We start from the raw sequence: 12244 nt of genomic DNA, 5'->3' as shown, positions 1-12244 counted from the left end.
GGCCGCGATCTGGGAGCAAGGACTAGGGGAGCCGAGGCCACCCCAGCTCGCTTCTCGCGTCCAGGTACTCGCAGGACCCTTGGCGGACGCAATCGCAGGGACTTGCACCCAGTAGAGAAGAGGGGACGAATGTGCCCTGAACTCCGAGGCACTAAAGGGTCTGCTGCAGGTAGCTGCTTCCCACACCCACAAACTGAAACCCTCCCCGGCGGCCGACGTGCTTTAGGCGAACCCCAGGGAAATGCCTTTATTTAGACTTTAGAGCCTGTGCGAAAAAAGGCTTGCCCCGAGAGGGTTGGAGTTTTGATCTTTGGAGCGCGCTCTCAGATCACCGGGAAAGCTTTCTTACAACAGCCACACCCAGACCCGGGGCTAAGAGTTCCCCTCACTCAATCTTCTGCATTTCAAGTTTTTCCATTTTTTGGAGCACGAAGGGGTAGAGTGGGAAGAAAGTCTTCATTTGGAGGTTCCTTTCCCAGGCTTGATCAAATCCTGGAAACTCTGCTCCTAAAACACACAAAGCATTTAAACAGTTAACAGACGGAGTTACAGAAAAATACTATAGACTAAAAGGTTTTGTTTTTGTTTCTTCCTAGTCATTGAATGAGTTGCCAAATTAAATTAGGTTAAAAAAAAAAGTAAAGAGGAGCTGATTAGCAAGGGCTCAATAGAGAGTAAATGTCTAGAAAAGAACGCTGGCAACATGTACAAATATGCCGGATACAATTGATTGTAATGGATTGTAATAAAAGTTGTAAGAACCCCCCCATCAGATGATATTTTTATTTTTTTAATTTTTAATAAATATTGTTAAAACATTAATATCAGAAACAAAGAAAAATGGAAATACCTAAAATTTGCCTCACCTCTGCCCTCCTTAGGCTACTAGGCTATAGAGAGATACTTCATTGTTTCTTGGGAGCTCGTACTTTTCCCTTAGGAAGTACAAGAATCCCCTTAGGAAGTATCTTTATTGTCTAGTATACACTAACATTTTTCTTTTTGTTTTTGTTTTGCTTGTAACTGCTCTATCATCGTATAGTTAGTACATCGAAGACACAACATATTTTAAGAGCAAAAGATTTAATATTTTCACAAAGCATTTCATTCCATTGTAGCCCAATATTATACATGACCAAGAAGTGAAAACTTGAGGAGAGTTGTCATTTGAAGCTAGGAAATATTGTTGAATGCGTGTTTATAAAACTCATAATCTCATGTCATTGTTACACAAACAAAAAATAAACTCAGTCATTAAGTGAACGCCCCGACTCAGAGTGGCCTCATAAGGCAGGGTAGAACTACCCCAGTGGGTTCTCAAAAACTGTAACTCTTTTGTGTGGTTTAGCCTTATCTTTATTCTGTTGAGCTTCTACTGAATTTGAACTGCTGACCTTGAAGTTAGCAGCCCACTATGCCACCAGGTCTCTCATATCATCATTACTGATAATGTTTAGCTATTATTGAAATTAAGAAACTTCCGGGGTTCCTATTTTTCTGCAGGGAAACGTCTAAAATAGTCTTAGAATAGTTTTTCTTGAGATTTTAACTATGTATTTACTTCCTCCATTTCTAAGCTATAAAAAAGTATGCTGTTCATTGTTGTTTTAAATATCCTTTTTGCCAGAAAGTGAACCTGTGAGAAAGTTTTCAAGGCTTTGATTTGGCTCCTACGGTAACCTTCACATGCTGTACACAAAGTGAACACTTAATAGAAATATACAAAACTTATGTACTCACAAAGGCTGTAGAAAATGGAGTAGAGTGACAGCAATCTTACTCGAAGTATGTGTTACAATACAAAGATATTTTTTCTTTAAATCTCCAGCAACACAAATGGCCAAAAATTTAGATACACAAAAACATGAAATATTTTCCATACTCTATCTATTCATTGCCAACTCTTTCATTAAGATAAGCTACTAATGTACTCTTAACACCTATTACTAAGCCTTAGTGACCTGCCTATCTGTGCCAAGTGCAGTAAATGAGCATGATAATCCCTTAGACCTGTCTTCATGAAATCTATACCCCAATCACCATCTTAAGTCTAATATGAAAAGGTACTACATCTCTGAGCAGGAAATAATGGATATCCAAAAGCAGTTATCAATAATCAAATCCACGGATTATGAATTAAATCAACAATCAAAGTCACTGTTTCTGCAGAGGAAGATAGCTATTCTCTTGATTCACAGAGTGTTTTCAAAAGGAATTAATCCTTCCTAAAAACCCTCTGCTTTAGGCATTCATGTACCTTTCCAATGTAAATTATTGTTGTCCTCAGAAAGACTGAAATGTATCTACTAAACAGAGTAGATAAGGGAATCATATAAAAAGCAACTCCTTTACTTAAAAAAAACAAACATTTATCTAGCACTCCCAGCAGGTGGATTTTTCTCCTTTAACAGGCAGATCCTATGAGTGTAAATAATAAGCAGGAATATTGATATGCTACCTATACAAATATAGCTTGTTGCTAAAGAGAGGAGAATTTAGTTTTTTGACCCATTATAACATTTTTATGTTGACATAGTTTATAATTTCAAGTTGTTATTGTTGTTAGGTGTCTTCCAGCTTGTTCCTTTTGTTCCCACTCATAGGGACAGAGTCCAAGAGAACTAAGGATTATTTGGTACCATTCTTACAATCAGTCCTATGTTTGGGTCCTTTGTTGCAGCCACTGTGTGAGTTCATCTCATTGAGGGTTTTTATTTTTTTAGTCTGCTGACACTCTACTTTCTCAAGCATAATAACCTTCAGGAACCAGTTACTCCTCATATCATGTCCAAAAATAGCATGTGTGGAAGTCTTAACATTCTCCCATGTAAGGAGAATGCTAGCTATATTTCTAAGACAGATTTATTCATTCTTCTGGCAGAAGATTGTGCTCGATATTCTTCTCCAACACCATAATTCAAAGGTTTCCATTCAGTTTTTCTCTGTTGTAGAGGAGAAAAGAGACCCCAGATTCAAACATACTGTGTTAAGCATTAAACAGAACAATGGAAAATCACTCCGATGAAGGACACCATGGGCACAAGGCCAAAACAGTGTCCAAGAAGTCACAGTAACTCAGCCACTTAAATAGGACCTGGAAAACAAAAGAAACTGAATCCTGGTTGGTGGCAGATCAATTCATCAGAGTTGCAGGCAGGACTACAGAAGAGGAAAAGGTCCCGTGATTGGGGTATGTACACTTTTGCAGACTAGAAAAGTTTGCAAGATTGGCTGAGGACCCTCTAACCAAGGCCGGCAGGCAGGCTCAGGACTATGTGACCTTCATGTCTCATTTGTTGTTGGTGGTGGTCTTCTGGCTGTCCATGGTACTTTAAATATCCTTCAATTCAAACACAACAATTTTTATCACTCTTCCTTATTCATTGTCCTTATGTGTTTTAATTCAGAGCATTTGCTTTTTAAGTTTGTGGTGTAAAAAGTTAAAGGGGTGGCATGGGTTTGGATTTATGGCAGGTCCAATCCCATGGACCTCTCATAGTGTCCCATGCCAAAGCAAATTGTATCCCCGAACCATTGCCTGACTTTACCCCATAGGCTTCAGGCACTGAAGTGGGTTGCACAGTGGAAAAAAAAAAATTAAAGGGGGAGGGGGGAGGGAGGGGGGAAATGATCTGATAGCAAGGGCTCAAGTAGAAAGCAAATGTTTGGAGAATGATGATGGCAACAAATGTACAAATGTGCTTGACACAATGGATGGATGTAAGAATTGTAAGAGCCCCAATAAAATTATTTTAAAAATAAAAAAGTTAGCTAAAACAAAAGTCAAATCATTCTAACATAGGCCCTAAAAGAGGCACCATACTTTGGCATATAGCAGATATCCAACGACTGTTGACTGATCCAAACCTGATTTCAATTTCACCTGGTGAAATAACCTCTGTCTCCAATAAGGCGCCCCAGTGGTGTAGAGGGCTGTCTGTTGACCTGCTAACCAGTCAGCAGTTTGAAAACACCAGGGAGAAAGACAAGGCTTTCTACTCCTGTAAAATTACTGTCTCGGGAATGCACGGTGGCAGTTATTTTGTGCCCTAAAAATTGCTATGAGTCAGCATTGACTTAAGGGCAGCGAGTTGTTTCTATTTGAACTCAAACAGGCAAATACAGGATTAGTTGAGAACACAGGACAGAGCTTGATGCTGTGGAGTTCAAAGATGAAGATCATCAAGGAGGGATGCTGGCTAGCTATTCAAATTATTTGATCACTATGTTCCCAGAAAACCAGTTCCTAGTTTCCAGCTTGGAGATTATGCATTGCTAGCCATCCTAGCCTTGAGAATCTTTTAAGTTAATTAGAGAAAATATAGGGACAGTTCCACCCTCCCCTATAGTGTTGCTGTGAGTCAGCATTGACTTGCTGGCAGTGGAAATGCTGCTCCAAGGGGGATGATTGAAAATTATCTCTAACCTAACATGGCAATGATGCCAAGGTGAACCACAGACATATAAACCATAGATACGTGAATGAATTTGAGACTTTCACTTAATTCTAGCCCCAGTCTAAGAATAATTAGTTCTTACGGAGTGGCTCTGCTTGATGCTTACCCTCATGAAGAGATCACTGAAGTTATGGGTGGTAACATAAGTGTGCTGAAGAAACTAGATGATGCCCAGCGATCAGAAAGAATAGGGTCAGGACAGAGCAAGATATGACAAAATAACAATTTTTTAAATTTTAACAATTTATTAGGGGCTCATACAATTCTTTTTTTTTTAATTTTAACAATTTATTGGGGCTCATACAATTCTTTTCACAGTTCATATATATACATACATCAATTGTATAAAGCACATCTGTACAGTCTTTGCCCTAATCATTTTTTTCTCTCTCCTCTTTTCTTTTTTTACATTTTATTAGGGACTCATACAACTCTTATCACCATCCATACATATACATACATCAATTGTATAAAGCACATCCATACATTCCCTGCCCCAATCATTCTCAAGGCATTTGCTCTCCACTTAAGCCCCTTGCATCAGGTCCTCTTTTTTTTTTTCCCTCCCTCCCCTTTCCCCCCTCCCTCATGTGCCCTTGGTAATTTATACCTCGTTATTTTGTCATATCTTGCCCTATCCGGAGTCTCCCTTCCCCCCTTCTCTGCTGTCCCTCTCCCAGGGAAGAGGTCACATGTGGATCCTTGTAATCAGTTCCCCCTTTCCAACCCACTCACCCTCCACTCTCCCAGCATCGTCCCTCACACCCTTGGTCCTGAAGGTATCATCCACCCTGGATTCCCTGTACCTCCAGCCCTCATATGTACCAGTGTACAGCCTCTGTCCTATCCAGGCCTGCAAGGTAGAATTCGGATCATGGTAGTTGGGGGAAGGAAGCATCCAGGATCTGGGGGAAAGCTGTGTTCTTCATCGGTACTACCTCGCACCCTAATTAACCCATCTCCTCTCCTAAACGCCTCTATGAGGGGATCTCCATTGGCCGACACTTGGGCCTTGGGTCTCCACTCTGCACTTCCCCCTTCATTTAATATGGTAATATATATACATCTACATATACACATATATACACATACATACACACACTTATATCATTGTGTTTTTTTTGCATGATGCCTTATACCTGGTCCCTTGGCACCTCGTGATCGCACTGGCCGGTGTGCTTCTTCCATGTGGGCTTTTTTGCTTCTGAGCTAGATGGCCACTTGTTCACCTTCAAGCCTTTAAGACCCCAGACACTATCTCTTTTGATAGCCGGGCACCATCAGCTTTCTTCACCACATTTGCTTATGCACCCATTTGTCTTCAGCGATCCTATCATGGAGGTGTGCAGTCAATGATATGATTTTTTGTTCTTTGATGCCTGGTAACTGATCCCTTTGGGACCACTCGATCACACAGGCTGGTGTGTTCTTCCATGTGGACTTTGTTGCTTCTGAGCTAGATGGCCGCTTGTTTATCTTCAAGCCTTTAAGACCCCAGTCACTATCTCTTTTGATAGCCGGGCACCATCAGCTTTCTTCACCACATTTACTTGTTCACCCACTTTGGCTCCAGCCGTTGTGTGACAAAATAACAATTTATAAATTATCAAGGGTTCATGAGGGAGAGGGGTGTTGAGAGAGAGGGGGAAAATGAGGACCTGATGCCTGGGGCTTGGGTGGAGAGCAAATGTTTTTGAGAAATGATGAGGGCAACGAATGTACAAATGTGCTTTACACAATTGATGTATGTATGGATTGTGATAGGAGTTGTATGAGCCCCTAATAAAATTATTTATTTTAAATAGGGTCTGAGATCTTAAAGGCTTGTCTTCAAACAAGCAGTCATCTAGGTGAGGCATCAGAGCTAAATCCACATGGAAGCAGTATACCTGTCTATGTGATCCAAGGATTTTAAATAATATGATCCAAATCTAAAGGTATCAGCTTAAATTGTGTACACCTGGTTTGCAGAAGGCTGTGGGAGACCATGGAAACCCACTTTCAGGGTCCTCACATGAGTGCAGGCTCAGTAAATTCCTTCAGCTCATAGCTATTACTGGACAGAGCATTGCAAGGCCAATTACAGCAGGCGTAGTTATGACCCATTTCAAAGCGGTTTCAGTTTAAAAAAAAAGTGAAGGTGAAATGCACATGGATTAAACCCCCAGTGAATCCCCTCTGGCCAGGGACCAGGGGTGTGAATGCCCTTGCTGTCCTGCAGAGTGCAATTGAAAGCAGATTATTACATATGTAGTTAAAACTTAGCATCCTACCATTTGATCTCCTTTATGACCTTTTTTACACTTGTTCTAGCTTTTAGTATTTTCTGCTTTCTCTTTTTTTTTTAACGAAAAGTTTTGTTGTTTTTTTTTTAATTTTAACAATTTATTAGGGGCTCATACAATTCTTATCACAGTTCATACATATACATACATCAATTGTATAAAGCACATCTGTACAGTCCTTGCCCTAATCATTTTTTTCTCCTCTTTTCTTTTTTTACATTTTATTAGGGACTCATACAACTCTTATCACCCTCCATACATATACATACATCAATTGTATAAAGCACATCCATACATTCCCTGCCCCAATCATTCTCAAGGCATTTGCTCTCCACTTAAGTCTGCTTTCTCTTTTATTGAGGTTTTTATCTGTTTTAGTTTGTTATTCTTGTTAGGTTTTTGGTGTTTGGGTTTTCTTAAATGTTTTTCTGTATATGAAATCCAGGAGAGATAAATATGTAGAGACAGTAACTGGATTAGTGGTTTCTTGGGGTGTGGCAGGGGAAGTTGGGGGGGAAATGAGGAGTTACTAATGATGAACACAAGAATGAAGAAAATTTTCTAAAACTGATTATGGAGATGATTGTACAACTCTTCTTGATATGATTTAACTATTGAATCATATGATATGTTAATTTTTTACAATAAAAGTGTTAAAATAAATAGAAAATATATCATGGTTAAAATTTCTCAATTTAAAATTTTACTCCCATATATTTATCCTTACCATTTGTTATGAATGAAGAAGCAAAAGAACATACAACAAATGAATACTAATAGAAAAACTCTACAATATTATTTCCTAAATAAATATTGTGTAGATGTGCATATACACATATGTGTTGTGTATATATATGTACATAAATATATATATACAGAGAAAGAAATTATAACATTTGTACACATATGACTAAAATTTTATTCACTTGTTCCTTCATGTAACAAAATCATCCAACAGGGCCCCCATTCTTAAGGAGCTCAGAGTCTGCTGGGTGTGATAACAATTACACTAACATGAATCATGATCACAGTATAACAGCACACTGCTCTGTGGGAGCATGGGAGACTTATCTAACTCAGACTGGGCATTGTAAGGGAAGCCCTTTCTGAAGAGCTCACCATTGGCAGGTTTTTAAGGACTAAATATAAGGCAAAAAAAGGGGGAAGAGGATTCTAGACAAAAATATAGGTGGATCTAAGTTTTAAGGAGTCTGAAGCCTATTTGGCAAGCAGTTGGAAAAAGTAAAATTATTAATATAAAACATGACCCATGTAAGTGGGGTTTCATTAGTTTCACTGTACAGGCAGTGCAACTTATAAAAAGAAACTAGGTCTTTGAAAGGCTCAGAGTATAGAAACTATTTCAAAACACATCAATGCCAGGTTTGGTAGAAATTTTACTACAATTGTATAAAATATGTTAGGTCTCTATGTTTTGTGTCTTCAAACAGAAAACAATGTTGCTGAATCAGCATTAGCAGTGCCCTATATATTTCAGGCAGAAAAAATGAATATACTGCATGTTATTTTTACATAAAAGACAGGTTATTAAGTTTTCTCTGAAAAGTATTTGAAATCATATTCATTACATTACATTGTAAAATTCATGTTCCAAATCATTTGATCAATAAAATTCTTGAGTCCAAATGAAAGATTCTATTCTTCTTATCACTTAAGTCATTCTCTGGTACTGATATTTACTTTGAAATCCCAGGTCATTTACCCTATTTTAAGATGGTTATATGCCAGGAAATAATTTCTGTCAGGGCAGGAATAGAACCTGTCATCAGATAAGTGAATTACATTGAAGGGTGTGCATGTACTGCATGGAGAGACCATAAATCAGAATAGTTATCCAAAGAAAGGAGTCTAATAAAATAGCTTAACTCCTGTCTCTGTAGCAGCTTTGTAGCCCTATAAGTCTGGTGAAAGTATGTAATTTCCTTAAGCTTACATTTTCTCATATATAAGGGCCTAATGACATGTCTCATCCACAGGGTTATTGTAAGTATAGAGTCAGGTGATATATATATACCACAGTGAGATTCTGCAATTCCACTTCTAAGGGTACTGCTGACCCATTTACTCACGTGTGTAAGAAACACACTGCATAAAGGATCTCCATTTCAGCATTGTTTGTAGTAGCAACAAATTCCAAATAACTGTTCAGCAGCAGAGAAAAAAAGGTTGATACATCTGTGCAAAAATAATAGTCATTTTAGGACCACTCTTAAAATGTATTGTGGTCCCCAAATTGCTTTGGTTTATATGGATTATAGATTATACTTACCAATGTTTATCAATATAGAAATGAAAACTTAACAAAATAAAAAAAGAAGTGAAAATTTTATAAAAACCTAAAAGATATTTTTTAAATAGCAGTAAAGCTTATACATGTTACTATAAATAACACTATATTTAAATTATCTTTTCTGAAAGACAAAAAAACAGTAAGTGCGAACAGTGACATGGTTGGTGTTTCTGAAAAGGTCTTCAATGTCTGGTGAACAGAGAACAGCTGGATTTGCAGATCCGATTGTGCGTTCACTCCGTTGCAAGAACACATAGGCCTTGGAAAACTCCACTGTACACTTCCTAGTGATGGGCAGAGAGAAATAACAACTTGGTATTATTATAAAGATAATTTTGACATCATGGTCCTCCCATCACTGAGTGAACCACTGCACCAATACTGTGTTTGCATGTGTTTAATTTTTAAAAAGGAAAATTAGGTTCTTCTTTATGTGATACTATAGAACACTGTTTCTCCACCTTCCTCATGTCGCGACCCTTTCATACAGTTCCTCATGTGTGGGGACCCCCAACCATATAATTATTTTCGTTGCTACTTCATAACTGTAATTTTGCTACTGTTATGAATCATGATGTAAATAAAATATCTGACATGCAGGATGTATTTTCATTGTTACAAATTGAACATAATTAAAGCATAGTGAGTCATCACAAAATAATATGTAAATTTGGGGCTGAAGGATACCGAGTGCTTGCTGACTTCCAGCTACCAGCTCCAATAAAGTTTTTCATTTAAAAAAAGTAATATGTAATTATATATTGTGAAATATTTATGTGATTTTAGGAAATCACTGTGAAAGGGTCGTTCGACCCCCAAAGGGGTCGTAACCCACAGGTTGAGAACCTCTGTGAACAATCTTGAAGATATATTGTTAAATCCGGAAGCAAAGTGTGGAACTCTGTGTGTAGCATAATTACACTGCATTTGTTTTTTTAAATCATGGGGGAGATGTGTTTGTGTGTGTTTGCATGTGTATCACTGAAATAGTGCACAAAAGTCTGGTAACCTTAATTGCTTCTGGGCAGGGCAACCTAAGTAACCAAGGTAAGAATAAATCTTTTCACCTGATTCTCTCTTTTTCATTTTGGACTTTTTAACCTTGTGAAAGTATTAGTGAATCTGGTAGGGTGGAGGGAGGGTGGGTTGGAAAGGGGGAACCGATTACAAGGATCTACATGTGACCTCCTCCCTGAGGGACAGACAACAGAAAAGTGGGTGAAGGGAGACGTCGGACAGGGTAAGATATGAGAAAATAATAATTTATAAATTATCAAGGGCTCATGAGGGAAGGGGGAGCGGGGAGGGAGGGGGAAAATGAGGAGCTGATGCCAAGAACTTGAGTGGAGAGCAAGTGTTTTAAGAATGACAAGGGCAATGAATGTGCAAATATGCTTGACACAATGGATGTATGTATGGATTGTGATAAGAATTGTATGAGCAACTAAGGGCGGGAGCCCTGCGAGGGCGCGGGCGGGTTTTCGCCGTCTCAGGTCCGCTTCGACGCCTGGCCGAGCTCACCATGCCAAACCGCAAGGCCAGCCGCAATGCCTACTATTTCTTCGTGCAAGAGAAGATCCCTGAACTGCGGCAGCGAGGCCTGCCGGTGGCTCGCGTCGCCGATGCCATCCCATACTGCTCCGCCGACTGGGCCCTCCTGAGGGAGGAAGAAAAGGAGAAATACGCCGAAATGCCGAAATGGCCCGGGAGTGGAGGGCCGCCCAGGGAAAGGAGTCTGGGCCTTCGGAGAAGCAGAATCCTGTTTCCACAACACTGAGGAGGCCAGGCATGCTTGTACCAAAGCAGAATGTTTCACCCCCGGATATGTCAAGCTTGTCTCTAAAAAATGATCAAGCTCTCCTTGGAGGCGTTTTTTATTTTTTGAACATTTTTAGCCATGGTGAGCTACCTCCACATTGTGAACAGCGCTTCCTTCCTTGTGAAATTGGCTGTGTTAAATATTCTCTCCAAGATGGTATTTTGGCAGATTTCCACAGTTTCATAAATCCTGGTGAAATTCCACGAGGATTTAGATTTCATTGTCAGGCTGCAAGTGATTCTAGCCACAAGATTCCTATTTCAAACTGAATCTGGGCATGACCATGCAACGGTGTTAAAAAACCTGTATAGCTTCATTCATCCAAACCCAGGGAACTGGCGGCCTATCTATTGCAAGTCTGATGATAGACCCAGAGTCAACTGGTGCCTGAAGCATATGGCGAAGACATCAGAAATCAGGCATGATCTGAACCTACTTACTGTGGAGGACCTAGTAGTGGGAATCTACCAAGAAAAATTCCTCAAGGAGCCTTCTAAGACCTGGGTTCAGAGCCTCCTAGATGTGGCCATGTGGGATTATTCTAGCAACACAAGGTGCAAGTGGCATGAAGAAAATGATATACTCTGCTGTGCTCTCGCTGTTTGCAAGAAGATCGCGTATTGCATCAGTAATTCTCTAGCCACTCATTTTGGAATCCAGCTCACAGAGGCTCATGTTCCACTCCAAGATTATGAGGCCAGTAACAGCATGACACCCAAAATGGTGGTGTTGGATGCAGGGCGCTACCAGGTGACATCTCTCATTTCTCATGAGCCTAGATTTGAGAAGCTAAGGCTTGAGAGTACAGGATATCCTCGTTTTAACTCTTCTAATCACTACCAAAGATCAAACATACCCACTGATGACTACCCATCTGGAGTGAAAATTTCTGGCCAAAACAGCAGTGTCCGGGGAAGAGGCATTACTCGTCTGCTAGAAAGCATTTCTAATTCCCCTGGCAGTATCCATAAATTCTCCAACTGTGAGACCTCACTGTCACCTTACGTGTCCCCGAAAGATGGATACAAATCTTTCTCTTCCTTATCTTAATGATGGTACTTTCAATTTCTGGAAAAGTAACAGCCCAACCTCCCTTCTTAGAGCAGTCAATAAACAGAGCACATCAAGGATAAAAATATCAGTACTATTAAAGCTACTTAATTTGTAAGGAAATTCCGTTTCGTAGATTAAAAATAATTGTGGTTGGAGAAGAACTTGGATTTTTGCTTTTCTTTATCTTGGGGGGGGGCTGATGCTATTTCCTGACTGTAATGTGAGAAAGCTATTAAAGTTTTGGGTCCTATAAGAGCAAAAAAAAAAAAAAAAGAATTGTACGAGCCCACAAAACAATGATTTTTTTTAAAGTATGAGC

The 12244-nt window shown here is 39.4% G+C and overlaps 1 protein-coding gene and 1 non-coding gene across 2 annotated transcripts; both read left to right on the top strand.

Moving 5' to 3' along the window:
* Positions 1–3451: 3451 nt before the first annotated feature.
* Positions 3452–3585, top strand: LOC142447648 (small nucleolar RNA SNORA42/SNORA80 family). Its single transcript, XR_012784313.1, has one exon. It is a non-coding gene; the product is annotated as a small nucleolar RNA SNORA42/SNORA80 family (small nucleolar RNA).
* Positions 3586–10575: 6990 nt separating this feature from the next.
* LOC142446966 (protein maelstrom homolog) lies at positions 10576–11922 on the top strand. The gene is given in 4 exon segments (XM_075548678.1): positions 10576–10743; positions 10746–11137; positions 11139–11622; positions 11659–11922. Coding segments are annotated over 4 exon segments (1308 nt in total).
* The last annotated feature ends 322 nt before the right edge of the window (positions 11923–12244 follow it).

This window comes from Tenrec ecaudatus, chromosome 4 (genome assembly GCF_050624435.1).
Source record: "Tenrec ecaudatus isolate mTenEca1 chromosome 4, mTenEca1.hap1, whole genome shotgun sequence".
NCBI lineage: Eukaryota > Metazoa > Chordata > Mammalia > Afrosoricida > Tenrecidae > Tenrec > Tenrec ecaudatus.
This window is presented reverse-complemented; position numbering and strand designations above follow the sequence as displayed.